At 39.6% G+C, this 27,821-nt stretch overlaps 2 protein-coding genes across 4 annotated transcripts in view; one reads left to right on the top strand and one right to left on the bottom strand.

Annotated features, from left to right (window-relative positions):
* IFTAP (intraflagellar transport associated protein) overlaps nt 1–13,938 on the bottom strand; it is an 85,052-nt gene extending 71,114 nt beyond the window's left edge. The window contains exons 1-2 of one of the 3 annotated variants that reach the window (XM_074230498.1): nt 13,829–13,938; nt 8,828–8,855 (exon numbers count right to left, since the gene is read on the bottom strand). The gene's annotated coding sequence lies outside the window, so the exon portion shown is untranslated. The remainder of the gene's footprint in view (nt 1–8,827; nt 8,856–13,828) is intronic. The other 2 variants (XM_074230496.1, XM_074230497.1) reach the window with 2 other exon arrangements.
* Nucleotides 13,939–14,144: 206 nt separating this feature from the next.
* Nucleotides 14,145–17,596, top strand: RAG2 (recombination activating 2). Its single transcript, XM_074227579.1, has 2 exons — nt 14,145–14,755; nt 15,547–17,596. The coding sequence occupies exon 2, from the start codon at nt 15,574–15,576 to the stop codon at nt 17,158–17,160; it is 1,587 nt and encodes a 528-aa protein (XP_074083680.1). The 5' UTR covers nt 14,145–14,755; nt 15,547–15,573; the 3' UTR covers nt 17,161–17,596.
* Nucleotides 17,597–27,821: the final 10,225 nt, after the last annotated feature.

Below are 27,821 nucleotides of genomic sequence, written 5' to 3'. Positions count from 1 at the left end.
TATCACCTCTATTATTTAATGAAATGTTAGCTATAGCAACATGAGAAGAAAAATGAATTAAAGGAATTAAAATAGGTAAAGAGGAAACAAAATTATTTTGCAAATGGTGTGATATAATACATATAAAATCTTAGAGAATCAACTAAAAATCATTTAAAATTATTAACAGTTTTAGCAAAGTTTTAGGTTAGAAAAGAAAGCTATATGAATCTTTATCATTGCTATATATCCACAGGAAGAGATAGAAAGAGAAAAATACCATTTAAAATAACCGTAGACTTCTCAGCAGTCCACTGAGCTAGAAAAACTGTATTAGACTGGCTATGGATTATATTATACCCATCCAGAGGAAGAAAAACAAAACAAAACAAAACTCACCAAAAAAAAAAAACCCAACCCTTCAGAATCTGATGAACTTTATAAAAATTATCTCTTATGTATCTCTTTCCCTTAATCCTAATTCCTCATACCGAAAATGGTTAATCTGTAAACATGTTTATCAAAATATGTATGTATAATGCTAACCTGACTGTTCACCGTTGAGGGGAAGGGGGTAGGAAGGGAGGGTGGGGGGAAATTTTGTAACTTAAAAATATACATGTGCATATGGATGAAAATAAATACATTTTTAAAAAATAAAATAAAATAACTGTAAACAGCATAAAATACTTGAAAGTGTACCTGCCAAGACAAACCTATGGACTATATAAACTATATAAACACACACACACACACACACACACACACACACACGGATCCACAATTATAAAACATTTTACATAATTGTACATGTATAACTATAACTGATTGCTTACTATCTCAGCCAAGGCAAAGGGGGAAGGGGAAGGAAGAAGGAGGGAGGGAAGGTTAGAATTTGGAAACAAAACTTTAAATTAAAATATTAAAGAAAATCTAATGTATACTAGAAATAGGTTATTAAGTAAAATCAAGTTTAAATATAATGTATGTATGAGTTTTGAGTGATTTTACTAGGTCTGCACATTTTATTGAATTCAAATTTTTTGAGAAGTAAAATTCTAAAAGTTTGAAACAGATTGCTTTCAATATTTTCTTTTTGCAGTTTTGATTCCACTTTCTCAATGTGTCAAAAAACATAGTTTCACTTTGCCAACATTTTTTCCATGCTCAAAGGGTGGAAAGACAAGATTTCTCCCTCTGGAAATGAATTTTCAATCACCACTGCAAACCTGCCCTAGAATTGGGTTTCATCTTCATTTTCAAGTATCATTTTTTTGTCTTTAAAGAAGAAATCATAGAACATTTTAATGAAAAATCATTCTAATCATTCCTGTCAGCTGGCTATATTTAATTAATTGTTTTAAATGACAGTGGCACATCAATTTTCATCTTTATTCTCCTCTTATCAATTCAATCATGCTAATTAGAAATTGCCCCTTTCTTTGTATTTCCCTTCATTTCCTCTTTCCCCCTTTTTGCCGGTTTCAGGAGGTACTCATAGTAATAATCATTCATTCAACAAGCCAAACGATCTCCCAATCTCAGTTTTATTATTTCCTGACAGGTCAGGCACTTGTTAACAGAGAGCAATGATTCAATTTTCCAGGCTAATCTTAAAACATTGTGAAAAACTGCCACTGATTCTATTTTTAGATATTTTTATTGACTCACTGGACAACTATGTCTTAAAATGATAGAATCAGCCTTGGAAGGTACCTTAGAGGTCACTGAATCTAACATTTCTCCCAATTTCTCTCCATTCTACTGTAACATCCCTGACAGGTGTCCATCTCTTTTTGAAATCCTCTAGTGACAGGAAGATCACTATTTTGTGACACAACCCATTCCACTGCTTAAACTGCCTTGATTGTTAGAAAGGTCTTTATCATAGGAAGCCCAATTCTGCCTTTCTAGAACTTCCTCCATTAGTTCTAATTCTGCCTTCTGATCTCACACATAATAAACTACTACTCCCTCTTCCAAATCACAGCATTTCAAATATCTATAGAGTTCTATTGTTTCCCCAGAGTCTACCTTTTAAGGCCTAAAATCTCTAATACCCTTAATCCAATTATTAAACACAGTCATTTCCAGATCCCTCAAAACTCTGACTGCTCTCCCTGAAACATTTTCTCTACTTTGCCAAAATATAATGTGCAATACCAATCATCAAATCCCAGCTGTGGTTTGACCAGTGTGAACAAAGTGTGATTGTTTCCTCCCTTAATCTGTATATCATTATTAAGGTGACTAAGAAGACACTCACTGTTAGCTGCCACACCACATTGATGGCTTATACTGAGTTAGTGAAGAATGCCAGGCTCGTGAGTTTTTTCACATGAATTAGGTGTTCTAGTCAAAAGTACTCACACAGCTGAAAGTTTTAACTTAAATACAAAATTTTACATTTATTTCTTTTGATGTTCATCTTATTATTTATTTAAACTGATACTCTATTTGTACATGGAAAAAAAAAAAGGCTTGCAAGGTTTGCACAGATACTTTTGATATTACCAAAATAAATTAATGAAAAATATTGCCCTATTCTTCCCCACTGTGTAATACTGGACAAAAGTTGATTCAAATCCTTGGGCCTCAGCTTTCCATTTATAAAACAAAAGAATATTCTAAATGATGTCTAAAGTTCCTTCCAGTTCAAAATGTTCTTCTATAGCTCTGGTTTATGTTCCTGAATCTCTTCCCTTGTGTTTTCATTGCCTCATCAAGTTGGATGGGTAACCACTCCAACACTTGTAGAGCTACTGTGACACAGTTGGAGAAATATTACATTCAATGTGCATACAGATGAGACATATTAGATATCTACACGTTATGTCCATATCTACATACCTTGCACTAAGAATATAAATTTCATTCTGCCTGGAAACAGGGAGAAGACTGGATAACTAGTGAGTGTGATTTCCCTACTCTTCAGAAATAGTACTATCACCAATGGACAATGTGGGTACTCTCTCCAAAGGTGCCAATCAGAGTCCAGCCACATTCCCTCATTCTTCATGACTATGCCTTCATCTTCCTGTAAGTCTTCTACAGGGGATCCAACATTGTTTGGATACCCATCATATGGACAATTTAGTCTAACCACAGGACTAACTAACTTGCCTTTTCTGCTCAGTTTTCTCTCTGCTTAGTGACAATCTCTCTTCAGTTTTCCTTTCATGATTCTTTGTGGGTAACCTATTGCTGCCTACTACGTTCGTCTTTGGGGGAGACTCAGTATTAATTCTTTGGACACTGTGATATTCAAAGCCTTATCCACACAGCATCTCTGGAAGAGTACTGCTGTTTAAAAAGTTAGGTTGCTCCCTATCCCAGGAAAAACTCTGGTTCACTAAACACACCACACAATTTCTCAAATATCTTCAGCCCATGGATATGGGTCAGAGTGTCCATGAAAAATGAAGTGTATATAGACAATTCATTACTTATTTAAGTCTAATTCTAGAATTAAGTAAAAGGAGATCAGATTGGGTCTTATTTGGTTAACTTCTAATAACTCATGTTCTCAAAGATCCCAAAATTCTCATTGTCAAAAAGAAAAAATATATCTCTTTTAACACAAATATTTTCTCAGCAATGCTATTTCACTGTATCTAATGGAAGATCACAACCTCAGAAGAATCAAAATTACAAGTAGTCCAAAAGGTAACAGAAAAATATATGGTTGATATAAAGATACTGCCACATATTACTAAGGGTGACTCAATCATGAGAAGTGAAATAAAAGACAGCATTGATAACATATGTCATTCAAAAAGTAAGGGACCAGTCATGCCACAGAAATGATAAACAAATTGGTGAATAATCCATAGTCTAATAGTAGCCCTAAGAGAATGAATCACAGGAAGCCTCCAGTTCCTTGAATGTGTCTGCTTTGATGGACCTCAAAAAAGGTATGATGGCACAGGATGAGAAATTGTAGAGAAGTTTAAATCTGTCCTGGGGAATGGGAGTGTCCTCACTGTGGACATCAAGTTCCATGCAAGGATCCAAGGACATAAGTATATCACCTCATTAAGTCTTCCAAATACACACAGATACAAAGATTTTTTTAATGCCTTTGGGATTATATTTACTCCCATTCTACAAATGTTCATTTGCTTCTTATTCAAGACAAGTATAGAAATATATTACAGTAAGAATTTGAAATTCATCCTGGCTGGAATCGGGGAAGAACATTTAACTTATGACTGTGATTTCCCTATTGGTGACTTATTCAGAAATGCTAAATCAGGCAGGAAAAGGAGTCAGATAATTCTGATCAGACATAACCACAAGCAGAAGCCATCTGTGGCTGCCCTTTCCCATCATTCTGAGGTCTTTAGAGGCCTGCCCTATATCCAACGCTTCCTTCCTAACTCACTGGAGCCCTCCTGAGCCCTGGTTCTGTACAGAGAGGGTGCTGGCATGGTGCTGACTGGCAATTTCTTTTTGAGATGACTTATAAGACATCAGCAGGGCAGAGTGCCTGCCTTTGAATCTAACATTTGCTAACATCCAATGAGGTGGCATGTTCACAGTCTAAGCACCAAGAGCACCAGGTTTGGAGTCCACACAATAGGACTTCAGTGATTCACTTCATCTCTCAAGGCCTCATCTTCCTAAAATATAAAATGAAAAGGTTAGATATCTGATTATCCAAGTGCTTTCCTTCATGCTCTGAATTCTATGGACCCACATTTTTGCTTATTCCAAACCTCCATGGAAGTCAACAATTCTGCTCTGTGCTGAGAAATTTAATGAACCTGTTTCTAGTTATTGGGTATTACTAAAATTCATAATCTCAGAAACTAGCCAATAATTATTAATTTTTCTATTCCATGCTATTTAATTTGTGTTGGTAAATTCAGACCATAGGACACCTGGTATGCCAATTCTTTGATAGTCCTCATTTGAATTCCTCTTTATACTTTCTTCTTGAAATCAATCATAGCTCCTACATGTCAATATAAACAGTGTTAAAAAGATCCTGTAGAATCTGTTTATCTGAAAGAAATATCTGGAATAGATATTGCCACTTTTAAAAGAATGAGCAAATACCCTAATCAATGGAAACCATATATTCCAATTGATCTGTGATTTCATCAGCCTACCCTACAACAAACTACAATCCATCTAGACAACTTGCTCCTGCTGTAAAATTCTTGTTATGTGGCTGCATAAATCATTCCTCAAAGATTCTGTCTGGGACAACTAAGTGGTGCAGTAGATAAAACTCAGGCCCTGGAGTTGGAAGGACCTGAATTCAAGTCCAGGCTCAGCCACTTGATACTTACTAGCTATATGACCTTCATCCCATTACCCCACAAAAATCAGCCAGGAGGCTAGCTAGTGTCACTGGGTTTAAGAGTATTGGGGAGCTAGGAGTAAGAAGGCAGTCTTGCTCTGAACGTGTTTCACTGTCATGGATAGGAAGGCAGCATTGAGGCTATGTGCTAGTCCCTCATATTCACCACATGGCTGGCTGGCTTTGTTTCTCCTATTCTGTATATCCTTTAGGAAGACAGACATGCCATTATTGAATACCAATCAGCATTCATTACTAACATTAATTCCTAAAGAAAACCAGAGTGGCCTAGCTGAAACTTCATTCTGGTTTACTCATCCTTCAACCATATGAAAGCCACTGCTAAGAATACTAAAACTAGATGTAAGGCCCCTTTCATTAGGTCACCAAACATCAGGATCTCAACTCTCCCATTCTCCATTTCGTCCCTCCTCAAACCTTTCATGGCTCCCCTGCTCCTCCTCTTTGAGTTGAGAACTTTGCCTCATATTGTACAGAAAACATTGAAGCCATTCCCTGTGAACTTCCTCATCTCCTATCACTCAGATCCCTTCTGTCACTCTCTCCTTCATCTTTGTCTCACATGATAAACAGGCCTTATATTCCTTATCAAGGCTAATCCCTCTCCTTGTTCAAGTCATTCCATTTCATCCCAATTCCTCCAATGAAAAGACTCCTCTGTCATCCCCACTCTTTCTCTTATTTTCAATCTCTTCTTGTTTACTGGCTGATTCCCTACTGCCTACAAATGTGCCCATGTCTTCCCTATCCTGAAAACCCTCAATGGACTTTTACAATATTTCTCTTTAAGGGCCATCTACAAAAGGTGCCTCCATTTCCTCTCCTCACTCTATTCCAGCTTCCAACCTTATCACTCCCTCAAAAAAAATGTTCTCTCCAAAGTTACTAATGATTTCTTAGTGCTAAATCTATTGGCCTTTTCTCACTCCTTGTTCTCCTTGACCTCTCTGCAGCCTTTGGCACTGTTGATCACTCTCTCCTCCTTTATATTTTTTCCTTCTCTCTAGGTTTTTGCATTATCAACTGTCCTTTTTCACCTCCTAATCTGACTGCTCCTTCTCTCTCCTTTCTAGATCTTCTTCAGGTCATGCCATGGTTGACCCTCAGGGTTCCATCCTTACCCCTCTTCTCTTCTCCCACTTGATCTCATCAGTTTCCATGGGGTTTGATTATCTACATTACATTTTATCTATGCTGATGATTCTCAAATCTACCTTTCTTGCCCCAAACCCTCTGCTGATCTTCAGTCTGGCATCTCCAATTGCCTTTCAGACATTTTGAAATGGCTGTCCAGTAAACAACTTAAACTTACTAAGTCCAAACCAGAATTATTCTTCCCAAATGCATCTTCTCATCCCCTTGATCCCTACTTTCTCTTTAACCGTAGCACCAACCTCCAAGTCCCTCAGGCTCACAACTTAAGAGTCATTTTGGCCTCCTCATTATCTCTCTCTCTCCCCATATCCAAATTGTTCCCAAGGCCTGTCAAGTTCACCTTTTCAGTCCCTCTCAAATGCACCCCCTTCTCTCCAATGACACTCTGCACCACCTTCTGCCTGGATTATTGCCATAGCTGCAGGTGGATCTATCCCTACTTCAATCCTTCCTCCATTCAGCCACTAAAGTGATTTTCCTGAAGCTCAGAATCAATCATGTCAAACCCTCTAAATAAACTTCACTGGGTCCCTTATCACCTCCAGGATCAAAAACAAAATACTCTGGAATTCAAAGTCCTTCTTCTTACACCTTGTTCCCCAATACTCTTAAACCCAATAACACTAGCTTCCTAGCTGTTCCATGAACAACACTATCTCTTGGATCGGGATAATCACGTGGCTGTCCCCTATCCCTGGAATGTTCTCTCTCCTCTGATCTGACTACTGACCTCCCTCGCTTCCCTTCAGTCCCAACTAAAATCCCACCTTCTACAGAAAGCCTTCCCCAACACTTGTTAATTCCAGTGCCTTCTCTCTCTTCATTATTTCCTATTTATTCTGCATACAGTTTATTATACACACACACACACACACACACACACACACACACACACACTCTCACACACATTTGGCACAACAGCCTCTACTTTAAGAGGAAGTACACATTTGTTAAAATTTGTCTAAAATGTTTTTTTATAAAATTCACATGTCAAAGGAACATATCTTCACAAGCGCAAGTGGAATCCTCCACCCCTCCACCACCATCCCCACCATTCTTCCCTGTTCTCTGACTAGTCATGAAACAGTTAAATTGTGAACATACCCTTCTGGTATCTTCCTGAACCATCTGAAGGGTAGAAAAAAAAAAACGGTCACAGCCAGTTACCCACATTTGAAGTGTTCATTAGAACATCTGTAAGCACACACACACTCTCTCTCACTGTCAGCTTTCTGCTGCCACGACCACTGTGCACAAGCAGAGAATCTGCCCAAAGTGCTGACATTTTAATCCTGGTTTAGACGCAAAGATTTCAGGGAGGGGGAAGCAGCCCCTCTGGCATTCAGGTAGGTCCGATCCATTCATTTCTACCAAATCTCAAGCCACTTTCTAAACTTTGGGGGAAATGACAATGCCACACTTCAAAAGCTTATTCATTTCAAGTGGCCGGGTGTCCAGATGGGGAATGGATAATGAAGAATTGGGAAGCTAGGTTGCTTTTCTGGCTCAGCACACTGCGGGAATTTAATCCTTGTGCCTTTAGAGAGCTGTGTATTAATCTTAGTGCACAAATGCTTTCTTGGCAGAACTGTCAGAAAGAAAAACTAATCCCAGTTTTACTGCTAGCAAAAATCAAATAATGTATGCATCAAACCTGATTAACCTTGCAAGATGGTGTTAATTCATACACGAAATGTCTGCAGTTACCCAAACTTATCTGCTAAGATCTGAAAACATAGGCAATACTGACCAATCAAATCTGATCTTAATCCAGAGTCCAGTACTTTCTTCAGGAAGAAAAAAAACAGGGTGAAGGACTAAGGAGGACTGATACTGTAAAATCAACCCTCATATGATCGACTTGGCTTGAGTAAAATCTATGCTCTTGGCTTCAAAATGAATAAATGAAATTCTCCCACTGACAACTGTTAGCAAGGGGTTAGAAAAATTATAGAAGGGAAATGGTAGGAGAGTTCTGTCTTTTTGAAAGGCTCTTCAATGTGTGCTAATTTTGAAATTTCCCTCGGTTACAGAATAGTCTCTTGTTTAAAATTTGGCCCATTTTAACTTATTCTTTTTTTAAAAGACATATCATTGTTAAATAATTTTTATTTCCAGTGTTCCTTTAAAAACTAATGCATGGCAAATATATATGAAAATAGTGTAAAAATGTAAAACTGTCTAAACCAAGGAAAATCTATTTGACCCTGAAAAGTGACACATATGTAACCAAAAATGAGAGGGGAAAAAAGGGTTCCACAGATAAAATGCATTACTTAACTTTATATAGGAAGCAATTTTTAATTAAATAGAAAAATATTTGATGAGTGTTACAAAACACAGGAAGCAAATGACCTTACTTACTTTTATATCAGCCACTGTTCTAAGGACCCTGCAATAACAATGAAATGAGTAGTTACCAACAGGGGATCAAAGGGAGGGCAAGTCAAAAATTCAGTATTGTCAAGTAATCATTTTTACAGCTGCTAGGAAAATCCACAGTAACCCTAAGTTAGCAGGGATGAGGAAAGCCTTCCTTGACTACCAAATTTTTTTTATTTAATCAAAAATAATCATGTTTTCAACATAGCAGAGTCCAAGCTCCCTATGACATCCAAAAAATGAAGCCAGCAAGATAAAACAAAAACTTGTTTTTAAAAGCCTTACTGAACAAAAACTATCCTGCTCCATAGTATCTACCTCATCTGTGGGATCCAGAAGTCATTCCTACTGCAAAATTTGTTTTCTAGTCTAATAACAGCTTTCCCAGATGTTAGAAACAACCAGTCTTTGGCTCTTTTGCTACCTGTGCCCCAGATATATACAGCAATGAAAGAATGATGTGCATACTGCTGTGTATAATCACCCATGTGCTCCACTTTATTGAATTGAGGACCAGTAAGAATTCTTTTCAGTTAATATGGACTCATAGCCAGCACCTTCTTAATTATACAACTGCCATCTCTTCTTGTGCCAGGATAAGCCAATGGTAAATAAACCTGCCTACCAGGACTAATACATAAATATAAAACAAAAAAATTTAAAAAAAAAACCTTGCTGAATTTACATACTTCTATTTTCCAAGGAAAAAGAAAATCAAGATTTTATTTTTAATTTTATGGTTTAAAAAAATCCCTTCTTATACATCACTTCTAGTCGTATTAGTGTCCAGGGGACCAAGATTTATTATCAATGGATTCCATCTCGAGTGAACATTTAAGGTCATTGCTCAGTTCAAAACCTTTATTTATAATGAGAATATCTAATAAGCAGTGATATTTTTTTTTGAGCAGTGATTCTAGGCAGAAGCACCAACTGCTCCCTGAAAATTAAGGTTAAGTTCAAGGATATATAGATGGTAAACTCATCCTAGAATCAAAGATTCCAAGAATCTGGAAGCACCTTTAAAGGTCATGTCACTTAAATCTCTCACTCTTCAATCCCTAATGTTCTAGTCCCTGGGAGCCTGAATAAGACAATAAACTAGGGGTCTGAAAGACTGAGGTAAAGGTCATAAGAGGTAGGCACTAAATTGTGTTATTTGAATTGACTTCAGGACCACCAATGTAATTCAAGGATTTTTAAGCACTATCCTATTTTTAAGGGCTACATTAGGCCCTAAGGATAAAAAGTTAATAGCAGCAATGCCATTACAATCCAAAGGGGAGGCATTTGGTGTGAAACAAAGAGGAATGTAACAAGGATAGGGGCAGAGGGAAACAAAATGCTAGAAGAAAACTGAAGGAGACAAGATCACTTTTAGGGAAGGATTCAAAGAGGCTCATGAGCTTGGTTACAGAAGAGAAGGATTTCAACAAGTAGAGAAGGGGAGGAGTAGGTTGTAGGCAGGAGGGTCAAGGTAGCCTATATGTATACCCAGATGTAAATGGAACGATTACACTGGAGCAGAGTGTATGATGGGGAGCAGTATCAAACGAGGTAGTCTGAAGCTAGACTGTAAAAAGTTTTAATAAAGGTTAGTGATAACTAACATTTCCATGGTTCTTCATATGTGATTGCATTTGATCATCACAATAACCCTAGAGGTAGCTACTGTTATTATCCCCATTTTGCAGAGGAGGAACCTGAGGCACAAAGAGGTCAAGTGACTTGCCCAAAGCCCCAGAGTTGGTGACAGACAAGATTCAAACCCAGGTCTTTCGTAACTTCAGGTCTTGTGTTTTATCCACACTGTACCACTAGTACCACTACCACTAGTAGTTAATAGTAACTACAATAGTAGTAGGTACCTCCCTTTAAATGCCAAAGTAAGGAATTTGACTTTTATACTAAGGGTAATGGGGAGTCACTGAAGGTGACTCATATTCTATCCCTGATCAGTCCCATTTAGCCCAAAAGGTTAAAAATTTGTACACAATAACTACCTGTCCCAGTTTCCAAAACTTAGTAATCACCTGTCAAAGTTAAGACCATCATCCTCCAAGTGTGACAAGTTATTATAAAATAACAGCATCACTTGTGACAGGTTCAGATGTAGAGATTTAGTAGCATATTAAAAAAGAGCCCAATAAATCCAAGACATGTTTCCCTGTTCCATTCTGACACTGCTGTTTCTGTCTGTTTCCTCAACCTCTTGGTCTTAGTTTTGCTATTTAAACAGGGACTGTATCCATAGACCCCAAAACTTCTCTTAACGTTCGTGTACTGAGATCTAATTATACTGACTTTGCAATGATAAAGGGTATTTAAGAAACTCCTCTTAATGTTCATATACTGAGATCTAATTATACTGACTTTGCAATGGTAAAGGGTATTTACATTCTACCTTGAACCAGACTTGAATGGGCTTTTCAAACAAAAAAAAAATTACTGATATGATGAGTTAGATAGGTAGGTAGATGGATGGATGGATGGATGGATAGGTGAGAGATGTAGGGACAGGCGATGGATGGACGGACAGAAGGATAGATGAGACAGAGATGTATGGATAGGCAGATGGATAGATGGATGGATGGATGGATGGATGGATGGATGGATGGATGGATGGATGAACAGACAGATGATAGAGTATATACATATATATAGAGAGAAACATTTATATATGGTGTATATGTATACATATATATACATGTATATTCATGTACATATATATACTTTAAAATTCCATAGAAAACTTAGTATAATATGAATCCCCTTTGCCTTAGGAGATTATAAGCTCCTTTAGGAAAGAGACTGTTGTTTTTCACAGTTGAAGAAAGAAATAATGCCTTCTTGTCACCCTGGCTCCCAGTAAACAGGTGCTTCCCTAGAACTGCTCTGTTTGGATTTCTCTCTTGTAGGCAGTTCCCCTTCTCAGCCTCTTTTGTGGTGGGGCTCTGTTCTATCCCTTTTCTTCTCTCTACACTCTCATTTCTTGCTGATCTTCCTTTACTGTGGTGAAATACAAGAGTCCCTTTATCTATGTATCCAGCCATCATCTCATTTCTACACCCAAATCCCATATCATCTCCCTAAAATTTCAACTTACATATTCCCCCAGTATATCAAACATAATGCTCAAAATGGGGGAGCCATTATCTCCCCCCAAAAAGTCATCTCTTTCAAATTTCCCTATTTCTCTCAGTGAACTTGGTTTTATAACTTCAATGTTATCCTGGATTACTTCCTATCCCTCACTCCTTATACCCAATCTCCTGGCAAATCTTGTCAATTCTGCCTCTACCATCTTTCTCTTCAGTCCCTATCTCTTTACTTTGCAGTTAACATCCTCGTTCAGAACTCCATCACCTCTTCTCTGGACTTTCTGTGAGAGTCGCCTACTTGCTTCACCTGCTTCCAGTCACTCCCCTGTGTGATACCATGATCCATGGCCAAAATAATCTTCTGATGACCAGGGTCTGACTTTATCATGACCCAACTCAAAAAGCTTCAGTGGTTTTCTATTACCTCTGAATAAATAGTAAGAATAAAAATTTTTCGAGTTGGTATTTAGTCAGCTCCATAATCTGATTCCAACCTACCTTTCCTGCCTTATTTCAGAACACTCTGCATTGACAACCTGACCCAGATACTAGCCATGCCCAGAATGACATTCCCTCTGGTATTTGACAATACCTCCGACAGTACCTCCGACACCCGACTCCTGTCCCCTCTCATTTCAGATCACTGTAATAAATGGTTTCAAGCAAGGATTAGATTTAGGGTCACTTTGTGGAGACTTCCTAAATGAAGATGCCCCACCCCCTTCTTCAAATTACCTTGGATTATACTTCTCAGTGTACTTGATAATACAGCTGTCCAGGAAAATATAATCTCTTCAGGACAGGGACTGTTTTGTTTTTGCCTTTAATGCTTACTTAATAAATGTCCATTGAACTAAATTATTAGACATATTCTTATATGTGAACGTATGCTTTTCACTAAATAATTTGTTCTTAGAGAAGACACAAAGATCCTTCCCATCTCAAAAATCAGAAGAATAAGGGGAAAAAAAGGCAGCAACTAGCTTGTCCCATTTTTCCTAGCTGTTCTTTGGAGAAAGAAAAGAGGGAGACCGGCTTGCCTCGTAAGAGTGAGTCACATTTACACTGGACTTCTGTGCGACCTATGCAGTGAAAGATAAAGAAATTGAGACTGGTGGGAGGAAATGTGGTGGAGAGACCACTAAACTTCAGATCAAAATCCCCAAAATATCCAGACCCAAATTTGGCGTTGCCCTTTGTTAGGCCTCTGCCTTTGTTAAGGTCACTTTCTGTCTCGGTTTCTTCCAACGTAAAATGAGAGGATGGGACTTCTTGCATTTTGTCCCTAGGATCGGTTTCCCTTAAAATTCCATGTGATTTACTTCATAGATTTAAAAACATTTGGGGAAAGTCCAAAGGTTGAAGCAAACTCAGACCCCTGGGATCACGAGACCTCATTAACCCTTTGGGGCTCAGGCACACGGTGAGTCCGCGGTTGGGCCGAGGCCAGGAAGGGGAAAGTGAACCAAGTCGCTGCACTTTGGTGGAAAGAGGGCAAAAGAGGGGCTGGGGCGGGGGTGGGGGTGGGGGCCCCCCCGCACCCCGAGTCTCAGAAGGAGCCTGAGGCTTCATAACGATCAGAGAGGCCAGACAAAGCCAGAAAGCTCTGGGTTCGAGTCCTGCCTGGGGCACCCCGTGAAATCCGGGTCTGGAGGGCAAGGTCAGGGTCCAAACAGGACTGGAACCCGGGTCTGGCCTGCTTGAAGCCACCCCCCACAGAAAAGCTGCCCCATGGCGGGGAGCCCAAGGGTCTGGGTTCGAATCCTCCGCCTCGGGCCCCGGTACGAGGGGGGAGCGGCCCGAGGAGGGGCGGGCCATGACGACGGCGGCTCCCCCGCCATTTCCGTCGGGCGGCCCGGGCGCAGTGGGCCTCGACGCTCACCTCGTGGCTCCGCGCTGCCGCTCCGGGCCCGGCGGCGCCCGGCCTCCTTCCCTCCGCTCCCGAGGCCGCCCGGCGCCTCCCCGAGGCCGCGCATCGCTCGCCGCAAAGGCTGTTGGGAATTGTAGTTTCGGGTGCTTCCCGCAGGAGGAGGCGTGGGCGCCCGGAACTACAATTCCCAGAAGGCCCAGAGAAACGCGTCCTCCCCGGACGCCCGCCCCCGCGGCCGGACGAGCCTCGGTCTAGAGGTTCCGGAAGGCCGGCCTTGGCGGTGTTGGGGTGCCCGGATGAGACAGCAGCCCCGCCCGGCCCCCAGAGGGCATTGACCCCAAGGGATGCTCCCCTTGACCTTGACAGAGCCCCGAGGGCTGGAGAGAGCGCCGGCCCGGGGTCAGGAGGGCCTGGGTTCAAACGCGACCTCAGTGACCTGCCTGTGTGGCCTTGGCCAAGCCGCCTAACCCCACTGCCTTGGGAAAACCTAAAAACAAATAAAGAAAGAAAGAAAAAGGGCTGAAGTGGGGATCGGGGGGCCTGGGTTCAAATCCATCTTGGGCCCAAGCTTCAGCGTCCAAGGCCAGTTCTGCTGAGGGCCAGGGGGTGGCCTTGCTTCCAGCTCCCCCATCTGAAGAGGAAGATCCCCTCAACTACCCTGGGGGGCAGATCCTCTTAGAGATCCTTTATCAGATGGGAAAACCAAGGCTAGAAGAACAGGCAACTATAGGAAATCTATTAAACATTATCCAAAACACCAAAATACAAAAAAAAGGCAAAAGGACAGTCCCTGAGGCCCTCGAGGGGCTGACATACTAGGGGGTGGAGGCAACAGTGAAAGGTGAAGGAGGGAGAGAAAATACCTGGGCTGGGACATCACAGCCAAGTTCAAAGCATCATTCCCCAAAATGAAGAAAATTCGGGGAAGAGCGCTTCAGAGTAAGAAAAGACTGCAGGAGTGGAAGCAAAAGAGAGCTGCCTTTCATGGTGGTTAAAGCTGGGGGATCAACGAGTAGCCTAAGGTCCCATAACAACTGAGTTTCTGAAAATGAACCTGAATTTCTGACTCCCAAGTCTAAAGCTGTCTCCCCACTGGGTTACCTAGCTGCCAGTGGAAATAACCAGGAGCCCAAGTGTGAAAAGGCAAACACTGGGGGGTGGTTCTCCCAAGGCCGAGTTCACGGTCCTGGCAGGAACAAAACCTTCAACTCCAGGATCACTGTGTAGCAGCAGTGGATCAAGACTCAGGATACCTGGGTTTGTAGCCTGGCTCAGACTAGTGGTGAGATCAATTCAAACCTCATCTTTAACTACAGTGTGTATATAGGTATATATGTGTATATATATATTTTTATATAATATATGTATGTATATAGGCATATATCTACCAGTTCAAATTTCTATATAAACAAAAAAATGTATTTACTTTAAGGGCAGTTATGTGGAACAGTAAACAGAACGTAAGTTTGAAATCAAGAAACCTTCACAAATTTAAATCCAGTCTCATTCTCTTTCTAGTTGTATGACCCAAGGCAAGTCACTTAATTCTCTCTGACCCCAATTTCTTCATCTGTAAAATGGGGACACGTTGGAGAAGGAAATGACAAACCACTCCAGTATCTTTGCCAAAAAAAAAAAAAATTTCAAATGTGGTCACATAGAGTCCAACATGACTGAATAATAACCCATAAAATGTGATTTCTTACCGTTGTTTTCTGTAATTTCTTTAGATAAAGGAGCAGCCTCTCATCTGCAATATGTCTCTACAGATGATAGCAGTGAATAATAATGCCTCCTTAATCCAACCGGGCTTCTCTTTGATGAATTTTGATGGGCAAGTTTTTTTCTTTGGACAAAAAGGCTGGCCTAAGAGATCATGCCCCACTGGTGTTTTTCTCTTCGATCTCAAACAGAATCAGCTCAAACTAAAGCCAGCTCTTTTCTCTAAGGACTCCTGCTACCTTCCCCCACTTCGATACCCAGCCACATGTACCTTCCAAAGTAACCTTGATTCAGAGACAAAGCAATATATCATCCATGGAGGAAAAACACCAAACAATGAACTGTCGGATAAGTTCTACATCATGAGTGCCATTTGCAAAAACAACAAAAAAGTTACTTTTCGTTGTACAGAGAAAGAGTTAGTTGGAGATATTCCTGAGGCAAGATACGGCCATACCATTGATGTGGTATATAGTCGAGGAAAGAGCAGGTGTGTTGTTTTTGGAGGACGGTCCTATATGCCAACTGCCCAGAGGACCACAGAAAAATGGAACAGTGTCATTGACTGCTCTCCACATGTCTTCTTAATGGATTTTGAATTTGGATGCTGTACCTCCTACAACTTTCCAGAGCTCCAAGATGGGCTCTCTTTCCACGTCTCCATTGCCAGAAATGACACCATTTACATTCTTGGGGGCCATTCTCTCACTAACAATAGCAGACCACCTAGCCTATACAGACTGAAGGTAAATCTGCCTCTGGGGAGTCCAGATGTGAGTTGCACTGTCTTGCCAGGAGGAATCTCAATCTCCAGTGCCATCCTGACTCAAACTAAAAGCAATGAATTTGTCATTGTAGGGGGCTACCAGTTTGAAAATCAGAAGAGGATGGTTTGCAGTATCGTCACTGTAGAGGACAACAAGATTGAGATCCGAGATATGGAGACCCCAGATTGGACCCCTGATATTAAACATAGCAAATTATGGTTTGGAAGCAGTATGGGGGATGGGACTGTTTTTCTTGGTATACCGGGAGAAAATAAGCAAATGCTGTCAGATGCACACTACTTCTATACCTTGAAATGTGGTGGAGATGACCAAATAGAAGAAGAACAGGCCACATTTTCCTGCAATCAAGCATCAGTAGAAGATCCAGGGGACTCCACTCCCTTTGAAGACTCAGAAGAATTTTGTTTCAGTGCAGAAATCACCAACTTCGATGGGGATGATGATATTGACACTTATAATGAAGACGATGAAGAAGATGAATCAGAAACAGGCTATTGGATCATCTGCTGCCCCACCTGTGATGTTGACATCAATACCTGGGTACCCTTCTATTCCACTGAACTCAACAAACCTGCCATGATCTACTGTTCTCACGGAGATGGCCACTGGGTCCATGCCCAGTGTATGAACTTGGCCGAACAGTTGCTCATTCATCTCTCAGAAGGAAGCAGTAAATATTTCTGCAATGAGCATGTGGAGATGGCAAGGGGCCTGAAAACACCGAAAAAGATTCTGCCTTTAAAGAGAACCCCATTGAAACCCCTCCGCAAAAAAGCCCCAGTGAAAATAATAACTCCAGCCAAGAAATTGTTTTTTAGAAAGTTATTTGATTAGAATTATGAGAATTTTTGTATTTCAAGTTCATGCTTCAGTTTTTTTAGACCTAAGTTAAAACAATCACTGTTTTAACACAGGGAATTTCTGTTTTGTGCACTGAAAAAAATGTAACTTTCTTTTACTCATAATGAGTTTAGTGCTAGGATAAGGAGAGTCCAGAAAGTACAATTCCAAATACCTTTTTTTATTGAGACTAAGTTCAGTAAGTAATATACAGAAATGCTTCCAAATCATAACTTTGAATTTTAAAGAGACATTAGAGGTCATTATATCCAATCTCGTTATTTTCAGATGAGGAACCTGAATTCCAGAAAGGTTATGAAATGTGTCTAAGGCCACAGAAGTGGTAAGCAGCAGATTAAAATTTGAACTCAAAACACCTGACTCTAAATCCAGCCTCATTTCCATTGATTTTCATATCTGAATATTACACATAAAGAATCTTTAAAAATAGAAATAATATTTACGTTCTGAGAAACTTTGAATTTTTTAAAAAATATTTTTGTAGGGGCAGCTAGTTGGCGCAGTGGCTAGAGCACCAGCCCTGGAGTCAGGAGTACCTGAGTTCAAATCTGACTTCAGACACTTAATGATTACCTAGCTTTGTGGCCTTGGGCAAGTCACTTAACCCCATTTGCCTTGTAAAACCTGAAAAAAATATATATAATTTTTGTGCCATATTTGGTCAGAGATGTGAGACATGTGATCAACATAAGAGTAGCCAAACCAAATTAAAATATAATTGGGAAATATTTAACAAAATAAATAAATAAAAGTGAAGGGTGGCTAGGTGGTGCAGTGGATAGAGCACCAGCCCTGGAGTCAGGAGGGCCTGAGTTCAAATCCGGCTTCAGACACTCAATAATTACCTAGCTGTGTGGCCTTGGGCAAGCCACTTAACCCCATTGCCTTGCAATAAATAAAAAATAAATGAATGAATGAATGAATGAATGAACAAATAAATAAATAGAAGTGTAATAGAATTTGGGTAATGTTAATAGGTAGTTTTCTAAGTCAACAGGGAGGCCTGCAGGGATCCTCATATGCTGGTTAGTGGCACCATTTTTATCAGAGTTTGACTCCACTGCCTTAGGTCATTCTATCCTCACAACAATCCCATGAGATAGGATTGAACCACTTGATAAATGAGACTTGAGATATAGAAAATATCTGTGACTCCCTTAGAGAGCATTTTTTTACACCCAAGGCAAGTTTCACAGAACATTCATCTAAGCAAGCAGCACAAAACATACCATCATATAAATGTTTTTTAAGACTAACTCAGTTGGGAGGAGGGGATGGCAAAACTACTTTGCTCAAGGGATTCTTAGTTTGGATTTTCCAGGGGGGAGAGAGCCAACCAACTTTTGCCAAAGGAATGCCCTTTAAACTTCAACACCTTGTGTGTGTGTGGGGGGGGGGGGGACTCTGATCTCCCCACCCTAGTTCTGCCTTCTGTTGCCCAATATCAAGCAGTTAATTAGTGTCAAAGCTAAGACCAGAATGCAGTACTTCTGATGTCCTTTCTTCTACATCATATTGAACTTAAAGTCTGTGTCCAGGATCTCATTTTTTAATGTCTACCTAACAGCTTAAAGGGAACAATTAGATGTAACATCTTTCCAGTTCTCATCAGCATCAGTCACATCCCCAAGTGTCCACACCCCACTCATCATCAGACTTCAGGGGCTGAGATCAAAGACCTGAACAGAATTTGTCACATCTCATTTGGCTGCTGAGCCCAAGCAGATCACCTGGTACCTTGGAAAGATCACACACATAGGCTCAGAGAATCTTGTTCTGTTCCTGGCTTTGCTATTTACCCACTGTGGGACTTTTCCAGGTGAGAGTGACCTCTCAGGGTTTCAGTATCCTCAACCCTAAGTGAGGGGAAACCTGGACTTTTTTATCTCTGGGGGCCCCAAACCCTCCTAAACCCCAAAAACCTATGAACACATTTTCATAAGAAATGGAAGATCAAGACTGTGAGCTCTGTGAAAATGAAAGAGATGCAATTAAGGAGGGGTTAAGAGGAGTATTAATGGAATTACCAATGTGAAGACCAATCAAATGTTTTTATTGAATCTCTTCAAGAGAAGCTAAAGATAGTTGATGAAATTAAAAATCATGTGATTAGAAATGAGTTAAAATGGGGCCTCATTATTTTTTTATTTAGTATCTAGTTAACCTGTGCAGTTGGATGCCAAAGAATATTGTAAAATCAGTGAGCTTAGGAAGGTTCAATTAGACACTTAACAGGAAAAAGAATAAGCTTTGCACCAACTAGAATGGAAGTTACAAGGACTATTAATTTTGAGACTCCAGGGCTTCCATCGATCACTAGACAGGATTAGAAATAAACATCCCCTCTGATGGAGTGTTTTCTTAAGAAGGAATTGCATCTTCTCCTAAAAACAGTTGCCCTACCATCCCTGGTTATCAATCTTCTTCAAGAAGCCCACAGTGTGAGATGCCACAGAGAAGACACAAGCCACACCGCCCACATCTCTTCAATTGTGGTCTCATCTTCTTGCCTTCCAAAGATCACCGATATAGCCTTCTTTACAGTGTTCATTATGCTGTTGTGGTTAATACTATCATATTAAACCAATAAAGTCTAAAGAGTTTGTTTCTATTTTTTTTATCAACTATTCACAGTCATTCATAAGTGAGCAGAATTCTGCTACTTCCTTCCCTCAACAGACCTCAGTCATCATGTCCTATTGTATTTATAGGCATCATATGGCAGTGTTGCCATGGCTACAATCTTAAGGTTTTTGACAAGAACTCAGGAAAGGGAAGTGATCCTTAGAGAGGAGTGGACTGACCTCCTCCCTTGATTTAGTTAATGAAGCTACAAAAGAATCTAAGCCTAGAGACCTCAAAAGGATAGTTAGTCCAAAACCCTCATTTTACAGATGAGGAAATTAAAGAGAGGTTAAATATCTTACCCAGAATTCAGTAGAAGAAACACAAGAGTACAAAATGAAATATAGAAGCAAAGGAACATAAGGGCAGCTAGGCGTCCTAGTGGATGGAGTGCCAGGCTGAAGTAAGGAAGACTCATCCTCTTGAGTACAAATCTATCCTCAGACACTTAGTAATTATGTGACCCTGGGCAAATCACTTAACCCTGTTTGCTTCAGGTTCCTCATCTGTAAAAAAAAAAAAATAAGTAAGTTTGAGAAGGAAATGACAAACAACTCCAGTATCCTTGTCAAGAAAACCCCAAATGATGTCATGGAGAGCTGGACATGATAGCACATGACTGAGCATCACAAACAAAAGAAACATATCCACATTAAAGAAGTGTAGTCAGGGGCGATGGGAAAAGGCCAGATTGCCTGGGACCCAGAGGTATAGGACACACCAAACCAGTAAAATCTGGTGTGTTTCAGAGGGTTTTCATCTGGGTTAATCAGGACCAGGCATTGGGGAGGTGGGAGTGAGAAGCCCAGACTGATATTAATTCATGCTGGTCCATGGGGGTGGAGAAGGAAGGAGAAAGGATTTTTGGAAGTTACTGAAAGGAAACAGAGCTTTTGGTCATTCACAGGGACATTGCTTTCACCAATTTGACTTAGGAGATTTCAGCATCCCAGGGCTTTTTCCCATTCTGTGAGGTCATCCAGATCCTTAGATACAATTTCTGACTATGTGATCCTGGGCAAGTCTCCTAAGCCTTCAGTGCAATAAGTAATTCTATAAGATTAACTTGCAAAGAAGGTGCCAACCCACATTGGAAGAATTGGTTCCTCATATTAATGAAATCACTGTTGCAGTTCACATCCCTGTGCATTTTAATCTACAGACAAATTTACATCTCACAATGTTGCTTTTAATTCCCAATTGGATTGAGAAATTGCTTATTTGGGGGGGGGGGGGGAACTAGTGTACAAAATGTATCCTTTTAATTCATCTCAGCAATGAGAGGAATGTTTATTCTATGACTGTAATATGACAAAATTGAATGTGCAAGAACTTAAATATTCCCAAAAACCCAATCTCTCTCTCCCCTTTAAAGGAGTAATCTTGAGAAACTATTCACTTCTTCTAATTTAATTTAATTTAATGAGAGCTTATTAAGCACCTACTATGGGACCCTTACAACACTGTGTTAAGTACTGATTACTCAAAAAGAAAACAAAATACGATCACACTCTTAAGGAGTTTATCTTCCATCACATATGTTACCTTTTCTCTTAAAATAAATTCCCCTTCTTTTAAGGCTTCATTCATATGAATTCTCCCACAGAAAACTTTTCATAATCCTTTATTGTTAATGCTCTCTTCCCCTCAGACCATGACCTTCATCCATCCTAAGTAGTAAAAAGCACCATGAGGAAATGAATAATAGGAAGAAAAGATGGACTGGTCACATGGAGACAGAAAAGGGTGATAGTTGAACAGTCAAACTGCATATTGATATCTGTTTGATGTCAGAAGAAATGGAGGTAGGTCTCCAGCACTTGGAATGAACCACTTAAAGTGGACCTATGGGAGGACATGAATAAAAAGTCTCACAAGATGCAAAGACATGGGCAGGTTGCAATCTGCATCATTGGAAGGAATTCCTCCACTAGCATGCCAACTTTCTGAGTTCAAAGACTGACTTGTTCTATCTATATCCCTATCACACTTAGCATAGGACCTGACTCATAGTATTTAATCAAAAGTTTTATTAACTTATCCCATTAATGTTTATTAGACTGAATTGCTCAAAACTTTTTGGAGTATCCATAGAAAGGGAATTCACAAAACATTTCACATCCTCTTAAATGTGCCCAATGGTGGCAAAGCTTCATCCATGGAGGGTGGAATGATTTGTGAAAATGTCATTCAGTGACATATCTAAGAAGTAAGTATGACTCACTGGGTAGTATGGTTTGAGGTCAAAAGAAAGGTGAAAAAAACAATAAGAGAATAGGTTTCTATTGAAGCACTTGCAAACTAATCCCTTTGATTGCCAGGGTTCCAACAGGGTTGGTAAAGAGAAGACATCTCTATACTTTACCATTTTGTCACCCTAACAGTGATTTGCAAATTCATTTAAGAGCATCAGTCATGGGTAGAGTATTTCCTTTCACATCCCAAATATCTCCAAGTGTTGAAAATGTATAAGCAATTACAGATTCAGTAATATGACTGAGAAAACTTATCTGCAGGGCTGGAAAAAAAAAGAAAAAAAACATGACAATGTGGAGTAACATAATATTTTGTGAGAGGCAGAAGGAGGACAATCAATGGTCATGCATCATTGTTGAGATGGCACTCAATAGTCTCTGCCAGTTGAGCAAACCTAATGGATTCCATACAGTGTCTTCCTGAACTGAGAGAGATACATAGTGACAGATTTGTCAGGACTGATATTCAATTCATCTATCTGAAATCATTTCGTTCTTATGGATAATATAATAGAAGAAGTGGACAGAATCCATGGGAGCCAAGTGTATTGCACAATGATTTATCTTTGATTCACTGTATTTTCCTGAAAGGCTGAGTATACTAAGGAGTTTTTGCTCTAGTCATTGCTAAAATGACAATCAGAAGAGTTTGAATTGATTTGAATCCTGCCTCAGATGCTTTGTGATCACAGACAAGAGATTTCATCTCTCAGTCTCAATTTGCTCATCTAAACAACTAACCTAAACAACAAACTAAAATATTTACTTCACAGGGTTGCAGAATGGAAATTCCTAAGAACATAGGATCATAGATTCTGAGCTGGTAAGGCCCCTAGAGGTCATTGAATTTACTTTCTCAATTTACAGATGAGGAAACTAGGGTCTAGGTGAGGTGATTGGCCCAAAGTCATATAAGAAGTCAATGGTAGAACTGAGATTCAGGGTTTCCTGACTCCAAGGCTCCCCTCCTTTCTACTGTACCAAGCAGCCTCTAATATATGTGAAATGCTGTGTAACCTTTGACATGCTGCATCAATGTTAGCCACTATTTGTTTCCTTGTTGACTTTCTGATTTGCTAACAAAAGTAGGATGGAGTGTGTTATAGATTTCAGAACATAAAACTTGGTCACAGATTGAAAATGATGTGATGGGACAAAAACAGACTACATTTACCCCAAAAGATTTATAGCAACATTTTTTATGGTAGCAAAGAATTGTAAACAAAGTAGATGCCCATCATTTGTGGAAGAACAGAACAAAATGTTATCCAAGAATGTAATGAAATGTTACTGTGCTGAGGAAACAGTAGATATGATAACAATACATAAGCTCTTCCTAGTTCGGACTTGGTTTAGATTTGAAGGAAAGAGGACATGATACAGTTTGAGCAAATGTGTGCCAACATGGGGGTGATGCTCAAGGGTATTGCCAAGTATTAATATATTGGCTTCTGGTAGAGATATTGGGAGCATGGAAGGGCGCATGTGACTGCAGTTCCACAAAGCAAGACTAATCTTCATCTTCAACCAAGAAGGGCATGTTTTTGTTCAGTCGTTTTTCAGTCATATCTGACTCTTAGTGACCCCATTCGGGATTTTCTTGGCAAAGGCACTGGAGTGGTTTGCCATTTTCTTCTCTTGCCCATTTACAGATGATGAAATAGAGGCAAATAGGGTGAAGTGATTCGCCCAGGGTTCACACAGTTAGTAAGTGTCTGAGGTAGATTTGAACTCAGGAACATGAGTCTTCTTGACTCCAAGCCCAGTACTTTATACATTGTACCACCTAGCTCGAAAGTCAGTTGGATAGTTTTGCTGAATTGCTTTTCTTCTTTTTTTTTTAGATTTTTATTCTTTGAAAGAAGGATAGGGAGTGTGAGAAGAATAGGGAAAGGGGATATATTTTAGTCCAACCCCCTCATTTTCCAGAAGAGGACATTAAACCTCATAAAGGTTAGGCAATTTGTCCAAAGTCACATAGAGAATAAGTAGCCCATTTGAGATTTAAAACCAATCCTTTGGCACCAAAGACATCTCTCCCACATTAGTCATGCCCCAGGGATGTCTTCCCTTCTTCCCTCTGCCTCCTAGAGTCTCTGTACCTTCCTTCAGGACTCAGCTCCAGCACCAATTTATTCATCAGGTACTTCATGGTGCCATCCATGATCCTACCCACTCAACTACTTGGGCCTTCTATTCCCAAGTTTCCTATTATCTGCTTTGTATGTGTTTTATCTCTTTGTATATATGTCATCTCTCCCATTAGACTGGAAACTTCTCCAAAACAAGAGCCAACCACTTTGTGTCTGTTTATCACATAGAAGATGCTCTTTGAACTAATTTTATTAGTGATTTAAACTAGATGGATGCTAAGTTTCCTTTGCCTTCTAAATCTATTATTTTATTTTTTATCTTTAGGGTACAGTGAGGAGAAAGGCCTAACTATAACAGAAAAGTGCTTGTGGGAAACAAGGAAAGAGTGCTAGTTCCTGAAACCAAATCCCAAACCTTCACCTTCCTTCTAACAGGGTCAGAGTGGGTTGGTGGGTGAGTCTCCAATTCAAACAAACACAAGACTAGCACTTTGTTGAAAGTGTATTAAGGCTAGGTGAGTGCAGTAGATAAAGCACTGGCCCTGGAGTCAGGAGTACCTGGGTTCAAATCTGGACTCAGACACTTAATAATTACCTAGCTGTGTGGCCTTGAGCAAGCCACTTAACCCCATTGCCTTGCAAAACTAAAAAACGTGTATTAAGGAAAGAAGTTGCTTGTTTTGGTTCAAGGGGCAGTCTCCAGTTCCTATTTCTTCAAATATTTATTAATAAATATGGCTGCCTCCTTCCAAACTCCAGTGATTTCCTAAAAGATTTACCTGTAAATAAAGTTCTTGTTGTGGAAAAAAACAAAAAACAAAAAACACCGCACTGGCCTAAGGATAATGGCAGCCAGGATTTTGGTCCCAGTTCTGTCAATTACTTGGGCATTGTGGACATTAAGGAATTAGAGTAGATACTCTTTCAGGTCACTTCTACCTTTGTGTCTATGGTCCCCTTTCCCAAGTGACCCTGAACAAGTCATTCCCCTATTTTGGGCTTCATTTGGACTTCATGATCACTGAGGTCCCTTCTTGTTCTAAAATACCAAGTCCTTATTGTGTTCCTATGCTCTGATTCCCTGAAGCTCTTACATTGGGATATTTCTTTCTTAATCTCTCAAGGATCAAAACATCAATTGGGTAAATGATAAATTAATTGTGGTAGCAATAATATAGCTAATTTTTATGCATGGTCATCTGGAAATAGCCCCTTCCTTCTTTCCTGGATTCTAGACATCTTCTTCCCACCCCTACTTCTCCATTCACATAAACACAAATACAGCTTCACAATTTTTTTGTGAATCTACAGTTGGGAGTCAAGTAGTTATGATAAGGGAAGAAGGCAATGCCAAGGCAAGAAAAATGCCATCCACATCCAGGAAAAAAAAGTCCCAAAACTATGGAGTCTAAATGCAGAGCAAAGCATACTATGATCATTTAAAAAAAATGTTATGGTTTTCTTTACTTATCATGGTTTTTCCCCCCTTTATTTCTAATTCTTCTTTCACAATATGACTAATATGGAAATATGTTAACTAAAATTGAACCTGTACAGCCTATAAAAGATTGTTTGCTACATTGAGGAGGGGAGAGGGTGGTAGAAAAATGTGGAAGTCAAAAGTTTGTAAAAGGATGAATGTAGAAAACTACCTTTGTGTAATTGGACAAAATAAACAGAATAAATTTTCATAAAAAAAAGAAGGAAGAAGGAAGGAAGGAAGGAAGGAAGGAAGGAAGGAAGGAAGGAAGGAAGGAAGGAAGGAAGGAAGGAAGGAAAGAAGGAATGTGATTGAGAATCTGAAGATTGGCAGAAGGGCAACCATCCCAAATAACAAGAGTCTTCAAGTCCATGCTGTAGGAGGAGTCGGAGAAGAGAAGACTAAGGGCTACATGACAGCTGTGTTCAAATATGTAAAGGGATATCATGGTGAAGTGATATGGCAGTTGATCTGTTTAGACCCAGAGAGGAGAACTAAGGTCATCAGTGGAAGTAACAAGGAGGCAGATTTTGGTTTAATGTGAGGACAAGGTAGGGCTAGTGTGAGTTCCTCCATGAAAGTAAAAACAAGGGGATTTAAAAAAACAGAACTTCCTCCTTTCTCTCTCCCCACCCCCAGAGGAAGAAAATAATGCAACAGCTGGGTGAGGCTTGCTTAGATTACTTCATTATATACAGGCCCACTATAAGGGACCCAATCCAGTGTGCAGTGCCCAGATATGCACATAATCTATTACTCTATTTTTCTGTCTGTCTGTCTGTCTCTTCCTCTCTTTCTCTCTTCCTCTCTTTCTCTCTCTCTGGTTCTTAGACTTTCTCTCTGTCTCTTTCTATTTGTTTCTGTCTGTCTGTCTGTCTGTCTGTCTCTCTCTCTCCCTCTCTCTCTCTCTCTCTCTCTCTCTCTCTCTCTCTCTCTCTCACACACACACACACACACACACACACACACACACACACACACACACACGCACTTATATACCACACAAAATATTAGAATTAAATAACAACATAAGTGGAAAAATAATTGCCTCTCATGGTTGGGCTTTCACTCAAAGGCAATTCTGGAAATGAACTCAAAGTTTTTGCACAACTGAAACAGGGTTGGATTACTAGGTGAAACATAAATGCACACTTAATCAGATCTTTTCAATGACCCCCTTCCAAAATCCCAGCCAAAAAGATTTATTTATATTAAGACAGATTTTTTTAAACACTAGGGATTTTCTCCCCTTTCCTCTCTCCATCCCATCCCATAGTCTGTTATTCCCACATTCCCTTTAACATCAGATTTGAGAGTAGAGACTATTTTGCCTTTCTTTGTGCCCTCAGCACATAGTAGAAATTTAATAAGTGTTTGTTAACTTGATTAGATTTGCCTTGATTTTTCCTTGGGGAATGGGTACTGTTTCTATGTAAAATATAATATGTACTCTAAGTATACTCTAAATATCCTGATAATGTGATTAATTGTTTTAACCAAATCACCCCTTGAAACATCAAGAAATTCATGCTGAAATATCATATAATTGGATACCCAGTACAAAACCAACATAGTGAAAAGAGCATGTTGGACTTGGAGCCCAAAAAACTAGTGTTCCCATCCCCAATTCTGACACCTAGATATAAATATGACCCTAGGAACCTTCAGGCACCTCCAAAGAGCTTATCTACAGCATCCTGTGGGGTTATTATGATAGAATCATACATGTAGAACTAGAAATAACTAGAATTCAACTTCTCCCATTTTGGAAATGAAGAAACAGGTTTCCCACACAAGTTAGCAAGTGCTTGAGGCAGAATTTGAAATCAGATCTTCCTGACTCCAAGTTCATCATTCTCTCTACTACATCAACAGCTACCTAGGAATTCCCACCCTGGAAGTTCCCCTCATTGACACAATTACAGATCCTTTCCACATTCAAGATCATCCATATGGAAATATTAATGTATACTCTACCCCCACTCCCAAGTTGCTTTTTTTTCTGTTTTGTATTTTTACTTGGCCTTGAACATAAATTAAGATGCTTAGTTTTTTGGTCATTTCAAATATTTATTTCAAATGTTGAGACAAAAATTTTTTTAGCAATAATCATAACAATACAGAGAAACCAAACTGTAAATTCATTTTATTTAACTGAGAAATGATCAGGTTATAAATATA

The sequence above is a fragment of the Macrotis lagotis genome, chromosome 3, assembly GCF_037893015.1.
Source record: "Macrotis lagotis isolate mMagLag1 chromosome 3, bilby.v1.9.chrom.fasta, whole genome shotgun sequence".
Lineage (NCBI taxonomy): Eukaryota > Metazoa > Chordata > Mammalia > Peramelemorphia > Peramelidae > Macrotis > Macrotis lagotis.
This window is presented reverse-complemented; position numbering and strand designations above follow the sequence as displayed.

Coding starts and splice junctions, on each gene's coding strand:
- RAG2 (XM_074227579.1), top strand. CDS start 15,574: ATGTCTCTACAGATGATAGCAGTGAATAATAATGCCTCCTTAATCCAA.